Source organism: Onychostruthus taczanowskii, unplaced genomic scaffold, assembly GCF_017590055.1.
Source record: "Onychostruthus taczanowskii isolate IOZ18803 unplaced genomic scaffold, ASM1759005v1 scaffold1, whole genome shotgun sequence".
NCBI classification, from domain to species: domain Eukaryota; kingdom Metazoa; phylum Chordata; class Aves; order Passeriformes; family Passeridae; genus Onychostruthus; species Onychostruthus taczanowskii.
Genome location: NW_024496525.1, coordinates 29,364,593 through 29,387,379, shown reverse-complemented (window position 1 = coordinate 29,387,379; position 22,787 = coordinate 29,364,593). Strand labels below are relative to the sequence as shown.

General features: G+C 37.5%; 1 protein-coding gene across 1 annotated transcript in view; it reads right to left on the bottom strand.

Moving 5' to 3' along the window:
* Nucleotides 1-3,196: 3,196 nt before the first annotated feature.
* WDR25 (WD repeat domain 25) overlaps nucleotides 3,197-22,787 on the bottom strand; it is a 58,233-nt gene continuing 38,642 nt past the window's right edge. The window contains exons 4-7 of the mRNA XM_041401574.1: nucleotides 19,938-20,068; nucleotides 7,111-7,281; nucleotides 4,826-4,966; nucleotides 3,197-4,443 (exon numbers count right to left, since the gene is read on the bottom strand). Coding sequence (XP_041257508.1) covers nucleotides 4,222-4,443; nucleotides 4,826-4,966; nucleotides 7,111-7,281; nucleotides 19,938-20,068 — 665 coding nt within the window. The 3' untranslated portion in view covers nucleotides 3,197-4,221. The remainder of the gene's footprint in view (nucleotides 4,444-4,825; nucleotides 4,967-7,110; nucleotides 7,282-19,937; nucleotides 20,069-22,787) is intronic.

The following is a 22,787-nucleotide window of genomic DNA, read 5'->3' as shown; positions in this document are numbered from 1 at the left end:
TTCTTTTCCACAAAAAAAAACACTCCTGACAAGGTAAACCTTGTAGGAACTGATATATAAGAAAAAGAATCTGCAAGACAGTAAAGCAGTAATCAAAGGCAGAAAGAGAAGAAGACAGAGGAGAGGCTAAGAAAAGGGGAGACTCTCCAAAAGTAATAAGCCTCATTAAAACTGGAAAACAGGCAAAAATGGAGTGCAGAGTGCTCTGGGATTTCTGCCTGCCTTTCTAATGACAGCTGGAATGAAAGCCTGAAAGTCTCAAGTCAGAGCACAGGAGAGAAGATAAATGTAGTGTAAGCACATAGACTGCTATACCTTTAAATGCAGAAGACAAAGTGGTGAGACAAGGACAGAAAAAATGAAAATTAAATGGTGAGGATGCAAGCAGTGACTAGGAGGAGCTGGGATTCAGAGACTGAGATCAAGGCTAGCTGAAGAAAGAAGAGCAAATATTTTCAGTTGAGTGCAGGCCAAACCCTTATGTAAGGATAATGGGTAATTTGAGATCCCACAATTTTTTGATCTGCCTGCTTTGTTCTGTTCTGCAGTAGTACTGTACCTTCACATTTGCCTGTCCCCTACAGAACGAGTAATCCCATTGTAATGCCATACCTTATTTTTATGATGAAGCCAATAGCTGAAATATAGTGACTCACAACAGTATTTCAGCTGAGTGAACACAATGATTCTAATAACTGTCTGCTAATTAGCAGGTTTTCGAGATAAAGACAGTTGAATAGCTTGCATCCTCTGACACCCCAAATTAATAATGCTTCAGTAGCAAATAATAAAGTGGTAGAGACTGGCATTATTACTTTTTGGTACAGTACAAAATAGATTAAAATTAATCTGGGTTGTTTATCTACACAGTCTAGACCATTTCAAAATGCTGGAAAACTCTGCCTTGGCTCTAACATATGATGCCCTAGAGACCTCTACATAAATCTAAAAGAATTTCTCCTAAAGCAAGATGCAAAAATTTATACATTACAATTTTATGAATAAAATTAATTAACCAACAATTTATTGCATTCTAAAAGCTTCATCTGACCATAATAATCCTTGTATGCAGCCCAAACAATATTTGGTAATTGCAGAGTGATGGAATAATATGGATATTTTTTGATTACAGTTCATTACATAAGATAACAAGGAAGAATTTGTGCTTGAATCATAATGAAAACTTAATTGACACCACTTTTCTGAAGTATTTTCAATGACTAAATTTCAGTCTGTGTCTTAATAGTTTTATATTAGAAAGAGATTTTAATGAGATAATGCTGTGAAAATAATTTCATTGCATTATAAAACCTTTGACTGGATCTTCTAAGTAATTAAACTCTGGCCATCTTGGAAATCTGACACAAATGCAATTCTAGCTTCAATATTCTTTAAGATAATACAGTTTCAAGTTTCTTTTCTACCTTTAATCAAATTTAAGCTTTTCCCTCCCTCTCCACCCATCAAGTAGTGTACAATTTATACCTGCAAGATAATTTCAGGATGGATAAATTCTACACAACAGAATCACACTTCAGTACACAAGTTAAACTTAAGCAACAATATGTGTAATCATACAAAATGCAGTTACTTTTCTTGACAATGATTCCCAAAGACTCTCTCAGGACCTTCCCTCTATCCAGATGTGCTCTTGCTGAGGCTGAGTGTGCTCAGAGTTCACTCACATAAAGAGAAGTGCTCACATCAGCTCAGGCCTCTTCCAAAAAAGCATTTCTACCATGAGCTCACATTTATTTTAGAGGCCTTTCTCAAGGCTGTACTTAACAAAATAACAGATAATCTCCCATGGAGACAGATACCAGGTTGTAACAGGAACAATTACAGTGCTGCCCATCATTCATACAAGACACACCTGGCTGCCCAAAGTTTTTAAGTGGCAACAGTACATTTTGAATTAAAATACCAGGAGGGAAGAACACAGAGCCACCCCATTGGAAAATGCTGTGCAGTTGGGATTCAGCCTGCCTAGCAACAGGCAAGGGATACTTCACTTCCAGCTGACCTCCTTCTGACTTTTATGAGGATCCCACAGCTTGAATTAGGAGTAACTCAAAACCACTGAACAAGTTTCTATTTAAAGGTACAGCTGGCTTGTACACTAGAGGCACAGTGTGAAAAGTGCAAACTTCAGGCTCCTGTTAAACAGTTCATTGCTAAATAAGGAAGCAAGAAATATAGAGCCTTCTGGGAAACAAAGAAAAAGCAAGGCTCACTCAAATTTAATGCCCTTTATTAAAACTTGTCATAGCTGTTGGTAAGGTGATTAAAATTATGCAGCCACAACATCTTGGTCTAGACTACAAACTGGACCCACAGCCTTGGTATAGGCTTATTTCTTACTACAGGCAATAAGGAACATAAGCTACAAACCAATGGAGTACATTATGCTCATTAATTAAAATCAGCTATTCACAAGGATGTTCTGAAAATTTTTCTCTGAAAAAGATTTTTTCACTGAGTATGCAAAAAAGCTGATAGAAACCCCTTGCATTTGTGCCAATATGAAAAATCAGAAGAATAAAAATATGCTACATAGGAGAAGTTGCTGCTATACATGGTTTCTGGATTCCTGACAGAGAAAATTTACTCAGCACAATTATCCTATGTATGTTAAAACACCTTTACAGACTAACCAGACCAAGGACAAGACAAGCTTACAGCACTGACTAAAAGATAACACATGTTTATATGGAGTCATGATGAGGAGTACATATGGCCTATGTGATGCACAGACATATTATTTTTCATACATATACACACACATGCACATAAAATATTTTCTAGAACCAAGTAATGCAATTGCAGGGAACGCAAATTTAAAGTACACTTACAAACAATCTCTATATATGTAAATACATAGTAATGGCCTAATGAACTTTATATCTGCTGAAGAATAGCCCAGCTCCTGTTTGAGTGCTGAAGAACCTCCCCTGCACTGAATAGCATGATAACAATTTTCTGTGTCCAAGCAACATCAAGAACTATGGAGAAATGCGTATGTGCTTGCAATAAATTAGAGTAATGTTAATTGTTTTCACCCCCAAGCGTCAATTCCATTATAAACTTGTGTACTATCTTGTCAAGAATAATAGGAGTAAAGTAGTAAACAAAAATACATGTATTTAAAAAAATGTTTATTTTTTCCTGAAAAATATGTATACATAGTTTCATTTTTTTTTACACAGTCATAAGAGTAAGTTTAAAACTCAAGTCTAAACATCAAGACTTCAAAAACACAAATGTATTGACTTCAAAATTAGGTTCAAGCTATCTGTCACACCTTTCCCTGGAACTCTCAGAAGGCATTTTACAGTAAGTTGAGCTGATAATAGACTATCCATTTTCAGAAGAAGCAGTTCCACCTGCCCTGCGACCTTCCCCCTTCTTGTGCATAGAAGCTGTTTTGCCTTGAACTACAGTATTACTTCTCTAACTCTCCAGTGATCAGGTCAGGGAGGTAAACCAGTTCAAAAAAGTGGGAAAAAACATCTCAGGAAAATGGAATAGATATTAACTGATCTGAATGAACATCATCATCTGCTAAATACTGTGTCCTCAACTTTTGGTGAGGACAAGAGGAAACAGTCTCCTCCTGACAGAGGAGGTTTAGATTAGATAATAGAAAAAATTTCTTCAGCCAAAGGGTTGTCAGGCATTGGAACAGGCTGCCCACGGAAGTGGTGGAATCACCATCCTTGGAGGTATTTAAAAGATTTGCAGATGTAGCACTGTGGGACATGGTTTAGTGGTAGACTTGGCTGTAGTGGGTTAAAGCTTGGACTCAATGATTTTAAAGATCTTTTCCAACCTAAATGATTCTATGATTCTGTGATAAACCCTGGTCTAAGAAAGCTGCACTGAAAAGATGCATAAAAAGAGCAAAAATTTTCTTAAATTTAGGTGCTCACTCAAAGCAGAATGGGACTAGATGAGCATCAGAAGATTGACAAAAAAGGGTTAAAAATTTGTTTCCATGGTTGAGGGAGAGAGCAAGACCACTTCTTTGCTCAACAGCTAACCACAAAATCATCTTAACTGCATTATGAAAGCATAAATGTAGAGGTCATAGAAGAAAAGACAACAGTCTCTCTCCTGCTTACAACACATCCCAACAGAATTTCACATTCCATACCCTGGCTTATTTCCTAAGCCTTTGACAGACTAACAGGAGAGAGACATCCTAAAAAGTAACTCTGCTTGTTATTGCCAGATCTTGATTTCTCCAGCCCAATCACAAGTTGCAAGGAGCGATGGCAAGACTGGGTGAAATATTGCACTCACACAAGCTTCTTTGTGTGCAGACAAAGTGCGAATAATCCTTGAAGTATGATAGTTGTAGAAAAACACTTTGCCATCTGAACTTCCTGTCACCAAAAGTGTGCCATCTGGTGAAAATTCACAGCCCACTGCAAATCCTTCCACCTGTGAAAAACAATAACAGAGTAACTCTTGATGCTGATTAGAAAAGTTCATTGTGGTATACTGAAAATTAATACAGTACAAAACCTGCATGTCTTTAAATAAATATACACTAAAGATTTCTCCAGGTCTTTACTAAGACACAGCTATGTCAAAAACTTTTTTAATCAAGACATTAAGCATTCATAAAGTCTTCTAATAACTATTTTATTCAAAGTGCATATGATTCAAAATAGACTGGCACATGGGGAAGCAAATGAAGCCAATTAATATCTATCACTGATTTACAATAAAACACTATTAGCAGACATATTTAAAAGTAGACGTGCTTTGCTATCAATCTTCCTTTTAAACTTCATACTGAGCTCCTGGTGGGGAAGGATACCTTGTGTCCTTCGTATCTTTTCTTTTTGTTGATTCGGTAGGGTCGCTGGGCAGAAAACAAAGCCATGTAGTTCCCGTTGGTCTGAGCAACAAACACTGACTCCTTGGGGTGCAGGGTCAGACTTGGGCAAGTGTAACGCTCCTGAAAATGATTTTAAAGGAAGTTTTGTTGTATCAAACAGAACATTAGTTCAAATGATTCAAGTTATCTCTTGGCATACTTGAGAGCCCATGAAGGACAATGTAAGACAAGTCATCTCCATATATACGTTATACAAAGATACTTAACTCACTACAAACCACTGGAAGCCATACATCAGGACAAATGCTAAGTCAAAACTCTACCTTGTTTTCCTAGATATTGACCAAAATCCCATATCCATCTGAGCCATAATTGTACTGCAGAACAGCTGCAGAAAGGTAATTCCAGCCAGATGGCTCTCCATCATCCTCTTCCTGCCCAAGGAAACCCAAAGTTTGGATGTGGAAGTGAATCTTCTTTCCCCATATCCCTTCCTCCACAGCCATACTGTGCTTTCCATGTTAATTTGTACAGTTCCCAAATCCTCCATCCTTCCAGTTCTGGCCAGACTGACAGGAACAGAAAACATCTGATTCAAATAGACACTTTTCCCCATCCCACTCTTATAAAAAAGAAGAAGAAAAAAAAGGATTGTTATTAGCCTCCTTATGACAGTGATGTAGCTGCTGCTGACTGCAAACTCATAAATATCTGCAGCAATTAGTAAGACTTGGCTTTACTGTACAGTTCCTATTTAAGGCTGAATTAAATTACTTTCAAAGTTCATGGTGACTCCCTCAGAAATCAACTGCTCTCACAAGGCTTCCACCAGGTCCAAACCTCTTATAGTTTCAGGCTGACCTAAAGATTGCTGAGTTTTGATGCTATGAGAGGTCTGGCTGTAGGATCTATCTGCATGTGAAGAACACCAGGATAACAGTGACCACGGCTGAAGAACTACGGGAAGAATAGGATTGGTTTTGTTTTGTGATTTGGAAGTGAAGAGCTGGGAAGGAATTTCTGGGTACTGTAAAGTATTGGGCAGAGTGCAGCTGTGTGTTTCTGCAGAGAAACTAGGTCTGGAAGTATGGCACTAGAAAGCACAATGCAATCTGCAGGAGCATGCTGCTGTCATGCTGGGTATGTTGCAGTAATGGGTTATTTTAGAGCTGTTAACTATTCATTTGTTAATGCAGACAAACAACAGAACAAGTCCTGTTGGGATCTAAACTGTTTGGAGAGCTCTGGGTTTCACTCCCACCTCAAAGGTTACAAAGGTGAAATTCAGAAAAGTGAAGCAGAGTTTGCAAAGTCATCACCACATTTTGTTTATTCACAGTGCAGAAAGGTAGGGGGGAGGTGGAAAAAGTGCATTTCAGAGATGCTGCAGTCATGTTTGTTTGTTACTCCTTGATGCTGAACCTTTCTGGTCTGTATATATTCACAGGTTTGTTTTTTTTTTTCCTTTACTATTGTCTATCCAAGGTATTGATAGATCCAGCATTGTACAGCGACACAATTCTGGAAATTAAACACTAAAAAATCCCATTAAATCATCAACTATGTGCTCTTGTCAGCAGAGTACTGTTCATTTCAGCCAAAAAGCATCTATACACAATCCAATCATATCATATTACATAGGATATTAGACTTGGGTTTTCAAAAAAGACCCAGAGAGTTGAAATTTTCTATTAACTGCCTTGGTAATCTCCTTTGAAGCTGTCAGCCTTTCTAGACAATTTAGTCCATGAAATGTCTTGCTTGGTTAGATGACTGAGAAATACTGCACCTGCACTGACAAATGCAAATTTTGCCTCTGTGATTATTCTGTATTAGGTATCTATATGCACATATCAGGTTGTTATTACTTTGTGAATATTAAACTCAATTTGTCAATAGCCCTCATTGCAGCTGATGACAAATGCATGAAAAAGTCTGGGAAAAGAAACATTGCACTATAGCAGCTACTGCCATGCACCACTGGCAAACCACAATGACACTGCAGAGTCCTTGCCTAAATATAGCTTAGATGTCAATGAATTAGCACTGAAATGTAAATATTTTAAACACAAGGAGAACTCTCAGTCTTCAAGGTTATTTTTTAATAACAATTTAGTGTTAAGTATGAAAACAAAGAAAGTCATCAACTTACATGAAAGGCATCTTATACATCACAAGACCTTATTGAAAATCAAATGCTTCTTTCCTACACTGACAAGTATGAAATATTAAATCATGACCCAAACAACAGTAGTTGATCTTACATGAAAAATCTGATTGGAGATTTTTGCAGCACTCTGGAAGTCCCACGCAACGATGGTGCGGTCAGCTGAGTCTCGGCTCACTGCATCCGTGCTGGTAAGAAATTCTCTTCCTTCAGGGAGGAAGAGTATATCCAAAGTCTGTTGTACTGCAGCTTTGTACACTCTCAACACCTAGTGGACAAAAGAGTTTGTTTTCTGACAGATTAGAACATGATAACCTATATTGTCCCTCTTTGTATTAATAATAAACTCCATTAAATAACATATTATTTTTAAACATCAAAAGGTAACTCCATTTAAAATGTTGACATACTAGTGTTTTTCAATAGCTTGGTCAATGAATACAAAGAATCAATATACAGGAAAATTAAATTATGTTTTAAAAAGCATCAGTTTGTAAATTTATAAATTATATTTATATATATGTAAGAGTCTGTTGTAAATTACCAAGGAATTAGAATAAGATCCAGAAAGAGCTTCAGACAACACAGTGTGAAGCTGGGTCTACACAAACTCCCCTCAATACTATGAACTCTTCTAGATTCCCTGGAAGAGATAAAAGAATCCTTGGCAGCAAGCTGTCCCACTCAGTGAGCAGGGCTTTAAAATGAAGGACTCAGGAAGTTTGGGGTATCCAAAGTGGCAATACCAAACACATCATTGCAACCCACTGGGGACAAGCCAGGCCAACCAGAGCAGCAACAAACATTCCTTAGCTGCCTCCCAAGGTGAAAACCAGCAGAGCAACCACCTCAGGCGTCTGTATACCAACACACACAGCCTTTTGGCAACCAGGAGGAGCTGGAGCTGGAGCTGTGTGCCCAGCCAGAGAGTGGAAGGGACCTGAGGATCCTCATGGACAACAAGCTCAACACGAGTGAACAGCGTGCGGCTGCAGCAAAGAAATCCAGCTGGGTGCTGGGGGACATCAATAAGGGCATCACTAGCAGAGATTGTCATTGTCCCACTCTTGCCAGCTCTTTTCACATCACACCTGGGACACTGTTCAGTTTTGCCCACACTACAAAAGACATGGGGACAGGCTGAAGAGAGACCAGAGAAGGGCAGTGAAGGTGCTCAAAAGATTGGGAAGCTGCTACATAAGGAAAGGCAGAGAGAACTGAGCTTGCTCAGCCTTGAGAAAAAAAAGGTGTAGGGGAGACCAAGTTCCAGTATTTAAAGGGTGGCTACAGAGATGATGGAAACTCCCTTCTAACAAAGAGTTATGTGGAAAAGACGAGCGGTAATTGGTGCAAGCTTCACCTGGGGAGATTTTGATTGCATGGATCTAGCCCACAGAAAAAGTGGGCTAGATCCATGCAGAAATGAGTATCAGCCACAGGATTCTTAATATTTTAACAGTCTGTAAGCTGGATCTTAATAAGTAAGGTATTTTGAATTATTCTAAGGAACACATGAACAATTTGAATGTCCTTTCTTTCCATCTTTCTTTATGAAATTCTGTATCTATGCTGTCTAATTTGAATTTTGCAAATCAATACTTTTGCTTTCTTTTTTCTCTGATTGCCTCCAGTGAAGAGAAACTTCAAGGCACGTGGCCAGATCAAAGCAAACCATCTCACCGAATATGGTGATCCTTGAAACTAGGACATGGGAAGACTCCTAGTTATTAATATCTGAATCTCTCTCCAAGATAGCTAAAAACATAGCTCTCTGCACTTCCAAAGTGTATTTAGAGGTTAGTCCTCCTTCTAATGTCACTAGAATACCAATAGAGTGGAGAAAGTGCTTGAAGCATTATCCTGAAATGACTCCCAACTGTGTGAGGCATTTCAGTGCTTACCCTTATATTCATTTCAGTGATATCCCTTACATACCTAGTGACTGCTGACTTCAGGGCCCAGATCATTTGCAGATTTTTTTTGTTTTTATAACCACCAAACAAACAATTTTCAGGTGTCACAGTGAAATATCCTAAATTATATCCCTGTTTTACACTTTCACCAATAAAAGAAAAATCGTGTCAAGTACCAAACACAGCATGAGAACTTCTTGATTTCTTGCCTCAAACTCCAAAATCTATGACTGTTGGGAAAATGTTCAGAAAGGTGATCCTGCTTTAGGGTGGTCTACTTGTGGATGTCCTGAGGTCCCTTCCAGCTCTGCTTCCTGTGACCTCAGCATGCAGAAAGATGGCAGCAGAAGCTGCTCCAGTTGCTTTTCACAGGTTTTGTGAAATACACAGTTTAAACACATCATGTTTGCATTTGGTGAAGAAGCTAAGCCATGCAAGCACCCTACACAGCCTGTAATAACAGCAACAAGATGTAAACCTGCACACTCAAAAACTTGCACATTTCTCAGCAATCTGCCTGCTTTTTTAAGAGAGTGAATATACAAATGTGTTACTTGCTCTCATCAGATTTTACAGCCTCAGAATCTGCATAATCTACAAAGCAATTAAACTTTGTAAAGCCAAAAGGGATATTTCCATATTTATATCCTCCACTTTCTCTATGGAGAAATCACCATGCATATTTCTTCACAAAGTTATAAAAGGAAGTCTATAGTTCATTAGTAAAGTAGAAAATGAAGCTATTTTGTAGAAGCAAAAATGAAAAATAAAATCCCAAACTGAAAAAAAAAAAACAACCACAAAATATAATAGCTGCCTGGAATGAGAAATGGAAAACCACACAGAAACCTAACAGCTGTAGGAACTGCAGGAGAAGAATGAAGTCAAATTGGGGGGAGTGGACACAAAAGGCAGAACCACCCTGACAGACTGAGGAGGCAGCTACTTAGCAGCAGGCACCTGCTCAGAAGTGACAAATCCAACCAGAGAGTCAGCAGGAGCAGGAGCATGGAGCAGCACAAGTGTAAAAATAGGGACAAAGAGCCAGCAACAAAGGCCAGTTAGTGCTGGGAGATGAAGAACAACAGAGCAATAAATGGCAACAAACTTCCAAATGGATATTCATGGCAGTGATTTTTAATATTTTCTTATTTTGAAGATGAAAATCACAGACATACTGTTTACATCTTCATTATCTAAAAAAGCCCCAAACTTGTGAAATGTGGGTAAATATCCATCCATATGTTGTGTCCAGCACTGTAAAGGGTTTAGGTTTTGGACTTGCTTTTAACAGTTTTTGGAGCAACAGACATTTCTTGGTAAGGAAAAAGAAGATACTTTGAAGTTGGTAATGTGCAAATACTTTTAATGTTTGCTGAAAACCTATTGGGCTCTTACAAAAACTGCCAGTATCAATTTAAACATTTTCACCACTAATCATTAAACAATATTTGTTTCTGTTATTCAATAGGATATTTAACCAAATTACCTGTGTACCTTACCTTTTCAACAGAGAACTGCCTATCAAAATAAGCACAAAATACCTTCTTTTTCTATATGTTTGATACATACCTCAGAAAAACTATGCTTTTCTTATCTTCAAACCACACAGTAGGAACTGACTTAGGGAACAGTAAATTAACACTTTGAATAGCAGCTGGGAACTTGATATACATAGTATTTCAATTGCCCCATAAAGACAGCTTTCAAAAATAGCTTTCAAAAATAACTAATTGCAACACCCCTGCTCAGGAAAGTACTCATAATTAAACCTGCTTTGTTCTACCTTAGGCAATTAATTCATTTCATGCCTGAGGAACTTGTCTGGGGAAAGCACCAGTTTGCCTACCCTGCTGGCTTTAGTTTGTTATTAACAAACTTCAGCTCTTTTCCTACTAGTAGATTTATTACCTATCAGCACTGGAAAACCACAGCTCACTTATTCAATCTAAGAATTTTATGGACATAAAAGAATTAATTTCAAAGAAAGGCCTAATCATTTCTGGTGTCAACACAATCCAACATAACAACAAACCTTCAATAAGGCAGGAGCTAATGGCTGCAGGAATTCAAAAAGATAGGTAATTTAAGCAAATTAAATCAGTTTCAAACAGATTCTTATGGTTCTGGTGATTTGAAAAGCAAGCTGTGATGCTGAATTCAAGGCATATATTTCAGATGGGTGTTCTATAATACTTCTCCCCATTAAGCACATACCATGCAGATCCTGGTATTCTGTCAAGAAATCTCAAAGCCTCCACATGAGCAATTCAGAAGCTGCCATGTGCCCCAACTCTGTGCTGGTCACTTGTATGCTGTGTGCAATGCACTTTACAAAAAGCACCTCAAATTTTAAGCTAGTGATGAGAAAGAAATGTGCTTTTATGTTCGTTACCCTGGGCCATCAGGAGAGGAGGTCTCAAAACAAATCTAATAGGACTACAGGCAATATGGCTGGTCATCAGAAAAACCCCTTATCAATGAGATCCATAGCTTCCAACCTGTCAAATCTGGCATATTTTTTCTTTCATTTCTTGTCCTATCTTTGTATGATTTGGCATGGACCTGCCTCTTCCTACTGACATGCTGGGTAATTAGTTCAATGGAAGACTGATTAAATTTGCTCTGTGAAAGAGTACTACACCATTAACAATAACAAAAAGTACATTTTAACTTAAAGAAATGCTTACTCTTTCACAAAACAGAAGGGGTTTTTATCTATTGCAGTGCAAACCATTTGTGTCAATCTATTGTATTTCTCTTCATGCAGTTAAAAACCCTTAGTTTTATTTACTATTTAATTTTTTTCCCATTTCTAACTGCTCTGTTTTCAGAGATAAAGCTCAACATTATCAAGGGAGCTTGAGAATAATTAAAAGGAAATAATGACTTTTTAAGATGAAGAAGTGGTTAACCTTAATCTAATATTGATCTCTAAGATTTCAGATATGAACAATGTTCACTGGACTTTTTAAAGTCAATTTTAGATCACTTGAAAAGGCACTAGAATCTTGTGATGGAAATCATCAACCATTTATAAGAAAAAAATTATCTTTCCATCAGATTTTTTTATTTAAAATTATCTCCCCATCTCAAATAGGATAAGAAGCAAAATCCACATATAGGAAAGATACTAATGGCTTTTCTGTGAGGAACTCACAGAAAGTTTTTTAGTACAAAAACAAGGAATTCTTAGTAAAGAAATGAGATGACTGAGAGGAATCTGAAAGAATTGGAAGTAAAGTCTGAGCAGCATGGAGAAGGCGAGTGGTTTTCTCCATTATAAGACTTCAGACAGCAAATGAGCAGAAGGCGGCTTCAAAACACACAGAACGAGATGCTTCTTCAAACACTACATATTTAAACTGAGTTCCTTGCTAGAGGAATTTGTAGATGTAAAAAGATCAAGAACAACCAATTCCACAGTGTGAAAACAAAGTGATCCAAGAAAGACAAAGAGGCAGGAAACCCCCAAACTCTAACTTAGAGAGGCCTAGGTAACTATTGCTGGCAATTGTGATAAAGATGTTTGCTGTGCTTTTCTATTCTTGCTCTTCAAAAGTGTATTGGTCACTGTTGAGGGTATAAAACATGCCTAGAAATGGACTGAAACTGGAACAGCCATTCCCTGACAGCCTCTCACGTGAGCACTCCCACTCCAAAGAAGGAATGCTTTGTTCCTGGCTCATTTCTGTCCCTCTGGGAGCATAGGAGTGATGTCCTACACAGACAGGTGTAGGATTTTCATCTGCAATGCCACCATAAGAGGCTTCCAAATAAACACAGCACCTCTGCCACAGACACAGAACACATGACTTCACGCTCAGAAAGGACCCCTGAATGTTAACAATTAAAATCACATGCCATTATACAAGTACAAATATACCCCCACCATAGTTCTCTGAACATTTGTCCATGGATTCAAGATGGATTTCTCTGAGAAGAATAACTTGAGTTTTCTAAAGCACTGCATAAATCATCTTATTTTAATTACCTTGTTCTTCCTAATACCAGCAGTACATGACAATGTATTGGCTGTTTCTATAGAAACCAGAAGTGCAAGCAGCTTCACCAGTTTCTACAGCCTTTTTTTCATATTTATATGCTATCCAGAGACAAATTCATTAGGGTCTCCTAAATACATGCTATTTAAAATGACTGCATCTCATCTGAAAGAAATTGCAATAGAATGTTTCCAAGGAAACAAATGCGGTGCATTTGCACCTATTAATTTTTTTAACTGTGCTTTAACAGCTTGTGCTTATTTCTTTATAAACTCAAGTATGGAGAAATAGCTCACCAACATAAAAAGCATCTCTTCAATTTTTTTCTTTTTAAGCCTAAAGTTGTAGATGATAGTTGCAATTTTGTAGCTAAGTAATGTTCAGAGTAATAAACAAAGATGGGGGAGGGAAAAAAACCTGTTATTGCTGTGCCATGAACTCTGCTGTTAATGAAAATTTTACAGTTCATTTCAAGACTTATTTTAAAAGCTTGAAATAGGAGCTTCCATCATCTTTTGCTAGTTAATTTGTTCTATATCTTATAAGATCTCAATTTTTAAAATGGGAAATTCTGTGTAAAACTTCAAATCTATGTTTTTCTTAAATTAGCCTTGAATTTGTACTAATCTTTTTTCAAACTTTCCATGACAAAATTTTGTTATTAATCCAAAATGGTTGAACCTTTCTATTTCTTTGTACTCTTTCAATTTCTAGTAAGTTATTGCTATTTTTCCTGCACAATATTTTATTGGTTTTTTCTTATTGATTGTGCGCTTGCACAAGACAAACATGTAACAAACTTTTTCCAAAAATTAAATAACAAATTTTGTCTCCATTTAATGCCATGCCTGAAGCACTTCATTAAATTCCTCCAAGCCAGTTTCCCTTTTTTGAGACATCCCTTTTAGCCAATTTTCTCATTATACAGTACCTAGGTTAATTCCTGCCTTCCCAGCTTCTCTTATTGCTCTGTCCAGGTCCAACATCATAAAGTGACATCAAGTAAACTTCACACAATCAACCTTCCCTTAAATAATATGATATTTTTAAATGTCTTTCATTTCTATATCTGTAACTAATCTTTTCTTCAAAGTCTGTTCTGTGGCTGTCCAGTCATATTTTACTGGGTCTCCTCTACCTGATGCCCTTGCTCTCTTTGCCTCCCTGTTTAACATAATCATCGATTTGCATTTATGGAGGTCTAAGAGCTTCAAATAATGCTTTAGGATCAGAGCCACAGCCCTGTCACCTTCCACTTATTCCCTCCCCAGATTACTGTGTGGTGCTTCACCAGGACTTGCTGTTCTGGCAGTGATCACAAACAGCTCCTGCCAAGGCTCCACCAAGCCCCGCTAGCTTGTGACACTGGACACGTGAACATCAACAGACAAGAGATCAAAGAAAGACTATATCCAACAGCTGAGTGAATTATTCCTCTAGTTTTAATAAAGTCCAAAAAAATGCTGTTAGTGATCTCACAAAGTCCCTCACATTTCCGCATAGACACAGTAAGGAACCAGTTCCTGAATGCTTACAAAACATTAAGCTGCATCAAAGTGGAATATAAATAAAAGGTAAAATATGCAAATCTCAAAAATAATTAAATGGCTACATTTAGAAACTTTAATGAGTACATTCAGATGCAAGCTTTGACTGCTGTACATCCTTTCACCAGATTTAACAGCACCCCTGCTCTATGCAAACCTTGCTGACACATGTAAACACATTGTTCAATGCAGTTTGACCATTCACCATATAATGAACTTCAGCTCCTTTAAAAGTGTTACCAGTTTTAGACAGCTACAGTGGTAGTCCTTCTCTGATAGTACATCTGTGTAAGCTTAGAAACCCAAATTAAAAAGCAAAAAAAACCCCATCTGTAGTCATATGCACTTTAATGAACACAATAAGGTCCTTATTGCTGGGTTAAAGGACACAAGTCTCAACCTTTTCTTCTCTTTGGTATTTCAAGGAATACTAAAATTTCAGGTAGAATAAGTGGTTGGAATACATACTGTATCATGTCTGAAAAGCAAATGTAGATCAGCCAAAATGAAGGGTGACTGCTGGCTTGTGCTGAACATCTGACAAAATTCTTCCACAGCTCAGAGAAAGGAAACACTTCTAAAATACAAAACTACTTTAAGGTCTTGGGGTTATTGCACATTTCTTTTTGCAGGGTTTTATGGGGTTTATCTAGGTTCAGCTCCAAGGTCCAAAGATCCCATGGGGGCTGTTCAATATGATGCTCCTTCCTTGGTCGACACTACAGATTGTTTTATTTTTTAAAACACAGCAGCTCACTTCCAGGTTTTCTGGTCTTTTCATAAAATCTCTATAAACATTCTCCAAATTTTTCATAAATTTAATCAATCTGTTATATACAATAATATAAAATCTCCAGTATAATCTCTTTACCTGAGAGACAAAACTGGATTTAACACAAACAGAAAGAAATAGCACTATAATAAATCTCCACAGGCTATTCAGCTGCCTCTTTTATTTTTTTTTCAGGCTTTGATTACTTGTGTCTCTAATTGTGAGATGCCTGTATACTTTACATTTCACTGAGAGATTAACAAGCTGTCCCATCCATTCATTTCCTGAAGTATATTGTTTAGCTCTATCTTAAAGATTTAACCTCCCTTATTGTTCTTCCATTCTTTGTCTTGCTTAATACCCAATGCTACATTAGAAATTATTTTGCTTATGTGCTCAACAGAACAGGGATAGCAATAAATGTCAACATTACCATTTTTTTTTCTTTTTTTTTTAAATATCTGCCTCTCTGATTAATGGCCTGCTGCACATTTCTGTCATGGTTTAAACCCAGCCAGCACCTAAGGACCACGCAGCCACTCACTCACTTCCCCTGTACCATGAGTGAACTGTCAAACTGAATTGAAAAGATTCATTTATACACGTCAGCAAGGTTTGCATTGTGTAAAGCAGGGATGCTATTAGCTCCCCTAAATTTTTTCAGTGTTTTAGTAGCTGAGAGGCTGCCTCAAACCAACTTGATACATTTTCTCAGGGACTTGCAAATCCAATTTTTGTACCACATTCAAATCATGAATAAATATTAGTAATTAATGCTCATAAATTCATGGTCCTGGTCAGAAGTACTAATTTTTAAAAATACCTATATGAGCTATTCTGTGTAATTTTCCATCAGCAGAAGGCATCAATGTGGCACACTGCCATAAAGCAGCTCACTTAAACCACTGCATGTATGTGTAATTGGACAACATTTCTTCAATTTCTCATTCTCGCTCTCTCTGTGTTATGCTCTGAATTTCCAGGAAAAATCACCTTATTTCCTGATAAAATTATCATTTTGCCTCACAGTTAACTTTAAGTTGTGCAAGAGGATAGCTTGTAAAAACACAGGAGTACATCCTAAAGAATGACCCCTGAAACTGAATTACCAGCACGCTGAAATTGAGTTTTCAATGTCCAGTGAATAACAAGATTCAGATGCCTCATCTAGGGTGTTCTCTCTATTGACAAAACATGCTGCAAAGCCTGAAAAGGCTATCAGGAGTATGATGATAGGAACAAAAAGAATCATTAGTTCACGCACACATCATTCCAAACTGAATGACAGATTAACACACTTGAAAGAACAGGCAAAACAGGAAAATCTTGTAATGAATTAGGATGAAAGAACTTGAAAGATAGAAAGGTTGTTTGTGTCAAAATTGAAGCAAAAGTGGCATGAGGCCTCAGACATCTATTTCAGTTAAGAGAAAATGGTACTTATTAGAACAGGACAAATTTCAAAATATTGGCTAGGACTCTCTCCAGTTTTAACTATGGCTATAACTGTGTAAGATGGAAAAGATATGTCAATAAAGATAGCAATATAAACTGAAAGCAGGAATACCTGAAGAAGCCATTGAAATCCCCCAAAACTAGGAAGTGGCAGACATGACATACTGATGACACTGATAATTCATGCCTAACCAACATTTTTTTCTATGCCTGAGAGTTTGAAACATAACTACAGTATTTTGCAGTAATGATGCACAGGTGAGACCTCAGGCAACCTCCACCTCAGATGTTTGTCTGTTCCTTGTTACTGTCTCATGTAAATTGGGTGTTAAACCTCTCTTATTTGCCTTGCAGCTACACTCTCCATTGGTGAAGGACATGCTTCTTCTCTCCTGCCAGTTTTCAGGAACTTTCACTGAGAAGACTTTCCAAGACAGCCAAACAGCAAACTCCAGTCCACAGAGATGCACTTATTTCTGTAGCAGGCACCTTCTGCAGAACACCAGGATGAGGTGGCTGGCAATATTTGGCAATCACAGTCTGGGATGCTTGTGGTGCTTTGCTGGCTCTGTCCAGGTTAAGCATCACATGCTCCTCTTCACAAGGAAATGCTTTCTGAATCTACCTTTATGCAGGTCTGACCTTTAATCAGGTTTGCCAGAAATATCAATTGGCAGTTCAGCTGTGGTTAAACTGAGGCACCATCATACAAAACCTTAAAGGAAGGAGCTGCTTTAAGAGACAAACACATTTATTGTCATCATTGCTTGGAATACAGTACTGTTTGATACCCTGTCTGGTGCCAAGGGAAAGCACTACTGAAGCTCTTGATGATTCACAAGGGGGGGAAAGGGCCAAGAACATCATTTTTCGAGCCATTTGTCTTGGTGACACTATAACACTGTTCAAAGATAAAACTACTGCAGATTGGCAGAGATACTGACAACAGAAGAGTAGCAGACTCGGGAGACAACTCAGAACTAATCTATCTAGCACAAGCACTAACATCTGTTCTCTAGTCCCTTAGCTCTACTTGAGTCAATGCCAATTTTGCATAGTCTTCAGATCTTGTCATCAAAATCACTGGTATCAGAATTGCTGGGAAAAAAAGTTTTACTCAAGAATAAGTCTTGGATTGTAAATATCAATTGTAAATGAATCTTCTATTTCCTTGAAGGCACAGAAGTGCCTTCTCCATTATCAGTATTTGAGATTGTGTCCCACCACCTGTGAAACATTTCTAACATATTTCTCCACAACCATACACAACGTAAGCACCACCCAGACAGGCACATTTTTGCAACATGTGACTTCAGCCATTTGTTACTGTAGAACAGAATCAGTTATCATTTTCCATCTGAAAAGACTGGGCACTCTAGACACACACAAGCTGGAGGCATTGCCAATTTTGATATGACCATGCTTCATCAATCACGATTGATTTCAAATCTAGAGAAAAATCATCTTCACAGATTCTCATAGATGGTCACTCAAAGATATGCACAGGTGCAAAATCCATAATAAAGAAATTACATGGGGTGAAAGAATGTCTCTGGCTTTGTACACAGCCAGACTATCACTTGACTTTGTGTATAACTACAGTATCATTTCCAGAAAAGATTATTGGACCAAGTCAGAAAATCTCTCAATGTTTTGTCACCTACATCTGCCATCTTCTCCTGGACTACAAAGACCTCAAATTTGACATAACAATCAACAAACTTTAAGCCTTAAAAAAGATGACACCCATTTAGTTCCTGAAGCACCTTTAAAGGCAGTTCAGCACACCATTACAACAATGGGTTCTCTGTGTTAAGAAGGACATTGAAGGATTCTGCACCTACTCCCCAAAATTGTTCTACTGTTATGAGAATCTCAAGAAAGAAAAACTTTATTTCCTGTGTCATTTCCTTGCTATGAAATCACTGATCCTGCTCTTCAGGAGTAAAGACTTCTATTAGTCTTTCTTCTTCAGCCCCCTGCCAGCAGGAACAGTGAAAATGGAAAATCTAATTTCTTTTTTTAAAACATTACATAGGTATTTTTTATTAAATGCACTTATATTTTTGCAATTTAAAACTAGAACCATCTTCCTTCACAGACGTATGCTTTGAGAACCCCTTCACATCCCTAAGAAGGAAAACTAGCCATCATACAAGTATGATGGATGCAATGAATCCCATCCACTTCTACAAAGGTTTTCATACTAACACTGTAACTCTGAAACTCACAGTAATTTTATTTTCAGAATAGCCTCAGATGTGGCAGTCTCAATATGTATTTACTAATGTTTTTCTTTTAAGAACTTATTCATATGGTAGAGATCCTACATAATTAAATGCTTTCCTCAAACACCAGTGACAAATGCAACTGCAGCATAAGAACTTGATTGTTAATTGCACAAGAATACTCTGTTTCCTCAACAGAACAACTCCCACAATTATTCAGAGCTCTCCTGTTAGAGCCCTCATACCTGACATGCATCTCCCTTTATCTCTCACCTATTATTCTTAGTGCATCACAGAGACAAGGTGTGGCTATGCTATCTCATCTTTTTCAGGTCCCTTCTGCCATCCTCAAGAGCAAACAGATGGCAAACTGTGATGAGTAGGATCTACCCACAGAGAAATTCAAAGGAAAACAAAGAAGTAATCACTTTACATCCCTGCTTCTCTTTGAGCTGTTCTGTGCATGAGGACATTGCTTACCTTGCACTTCCACTGGCAGAGTACAGCTCTGGTCTTACCTGAGCTCTGAATGGCAGCTGGGAGCACATTGTTCTTTGTGGTTCATGATAAAGTAAAAGCAGAGGCATTTCCCACCTCTGTGACCCTTTATGAATGTAAAAATTGCTCCAGGCTTCTATACAAAAGGTACAGACATAATGTACACATCCTCACCCACATGTAAGAGCTTGAGGAGCAAATTAGCCATACTGTTTCTTTGCTTTTCACAATGCTCAAATGAGCTATTGGCTTTGTTTGATTCAGCTAGATGTAACTTTTATCTACAGAAAGAAAAAAACATTATTTTTCTGTACAGTGTTCCTCATAGCACTTAAAACACATTACAGAGGTTCGTGTCAATGAATAGGAACACAGTGACAAATGCAAAAGACCTCAGAATAACATGTCAGTGAAAGACCAGTAAGTACATCTAGCACCTTGATAACACACAGCACACACAACCTAGGAAACACTCGGAAAGAGAAAGAGAAGAAATATTTCCTTTACCTTAGAGGTCCTTAAATCCCATGCTTTAACTTCTGGGCTGAATCCTCCACAAATGAAAACATTTGACTCTGTAGGGTGGAACTTCAGTGCACTGATCCTAAATTCTGTTTTGCTGCTAAATATCTGCTTCCCTAAAATCAAGAGACAAGCGGACATTAAAATTTGAGCAGAAAATGAAATATGTTATTCATTTCGACTTAAGTTTCAAAAATATCAAGATTGCTAAAAGTGAACATGCTTATAATAACACACTTCAAATATCTGGGGCTTGTCTAATTTCATGAAATAAAAGACAGCTCACTAATTTCTATCCACTTGAAATTGCTCCTGCTCATGGGCCTCTGCACCACTGACTGCTTCCTGCTGAAAGGAGACAAGTGGCTCCCACACTGAGGAGAGGAGCTCCACCGAGGTCACAGTTCAGACAACACGCAGGAAGAAATCTACAAATCTAATGGTTGAATGTTTCCCTGAGAAGCCAGTCTCTTTTTTTTGTTTTTCAGTGAGACAAAAGTAACTTGAACAAAACATTGTCTGTACAGAAATACCACATCCCAATCTATATTACAACTCTTGAGTTGTTTACTTAACTTTCAGTGAAGGTAGGAGTGAAACTTCATCGTGAAAGTAGGAAATAATTTGCAAACCACCATAGGAAGGCAATAGCTGTTCCCATGGATACACTGCTGCCAACATTTAATTGTACACACTAATCTCCACAGAGTCCTGTGGTTAGGATCAATTGGATTGCCTGCACTTTGGAACACAACAGAACTCAGCTAGCTTAATTTATAGGACTTTTCCACAGTTCCTGCTTCCTTTCATCCTAACAAATTAATTATATTACTGTACATTCACTGAAATAAAACTTTTGGCACAGCAGTATGGACCAAGATAAATATATCTGCTCACTTTCACAATAACAACTGTGATTTATATTCTACATATCCCCATATAAGGATCAACATTAAATAAAGTTACTGCTGAAAGCAACAGTGAAGGAGGTACTGCGGAACTAAAACAAACAAAAAAAAATCCTTTAAAATACTATGATAAAAGCTTCTTAAAATATTCTTTAATTTGCATTTTATGCAAGTGACGGTTATCTTAAAACAGGCTTTTTTAAACAACTGAAAATACTTTCAGATAAAAACATTACTGACAGATGTAAACACTTGCACTTAGGTGTACAATACTAAAAATCATTCACACAGATTTTTTTATGCTTATTTAATTCCCAGGGGCCAATTTATTTGATTTCATCATCAGCTCCATTTTCCTCATCTGCTAAACTCAACTTACACAGTCAATGGGCTAAGACTTGTAAAATTACTTATTTATTCAGCTTAAAGAAGAGAAAGGTTTTACTTCATCACACATGCTCATCAAGGGAAAAGATTAGGAAAAAGATTACAAAGAGCCTAAAGGAGGGGTGAGTGTTGTTCTGTGTGAATTCTGGTATTTGTAGAGGATTTCTGTCCTTCTTTGAAATGACTCGCCACCAATTGCCAGGGTAAGATCTAAAGAGCTTCTCTGTCACCACTAAGTGAAACACTTAATTTTGTCCATGAGTTCCTTCCCCAAAAGGACAAAAAAGTCATCAGGGCAGCAGAGATTTTCACTACAAGTCATATCTGTGACCATCTCTTGCCATGGGAGCTTTCAGAACCCCAACAGCTACAGGGAAAAAAAAAAAAAAAGACTCCACAGGGAAGGAAGAAAGTATTAAAATTATCAGTTATAGGAGCAACAAGATATTACTCTCATGTACACCACTACCAGGCATCATTTGGGGAGGCTTTACAAAAGCCACATGCACAGGCATCTCCCTCTCACCCCCAGCACTTGACAAAATACTGAATTTACCCCGTGGAGGCTCACTACTGAGTTTAATAGCACTTTACTCCCAAAGGACTTTGTTTCTTACTAGTTCCCAGTTTAACAAAAACTCTGGGAGTATCAACAAGTTTTCAATGGGACTGCAGCCAGAAATTAGCAAAAATGCAGCCTACCTGTACTAATCCTGTCACACAGCTTTACAAAGGACACATCAAGTGCTCACTGTTTTCCACAAAGAGGGCTGTCCAAATGGCATTAGACACACCCATAACTGATTCAGTGGAACTCTTCATTTAAGCTTTTGGCAATCACTGGCTTTGCTGTGTGTTTACCTCCGCAAGACTTCTCAAAACTGCTTTTTCTATAATAAATACTTGAGTTCTCTAGCCTAAGACATGAGAAAGTCAGGTAAAACACAGGCAAAAAAGATGTGCATTTAGTTCAAGATGCATTTCATCTACTAACTACAAGATCTGTTACCTTTTCTACAGAAAGATTGATTTAACATAATTTGTTATTAATTAGTCAATTCCATCTTATTCCCAACTGCTTCCAAGTAATTTAATAATTTGCCTGATATTTTCTTCAGAAACTAAAATGCTTTCGTTACCTACTTTGTCTCTTCCTGTTTGAAAGTGAATTTGCCCTTTTCTTGTCTTCTAGAGGCTGCAATTTATCCGAAAGCTCTCAGTGACAGTCACTAACATAATTAAACCATAATAATCTCAGTGTTATGAATTCCACATTACAATATAATAACAAATAAAATTAATGCAAACAACCTGAGCCTCTTATTCACCTCTGTACTCTTTAAGCTCATTCTTTATCCTATTTTAAGCTGTCACCTTATGATTTCATGCAGATATTAACCTTTTTTTTTTTTTACTTAAGTCAGAAACAATCACAATAAACTAATCCTAAAAGCTCAGGCTCTCCAATTAATACTTTGAAAGACAACCCTCCCTCTCTCGTTGCCTCCACAAAGAAATTCAATCAAACATCTCTTTTTGG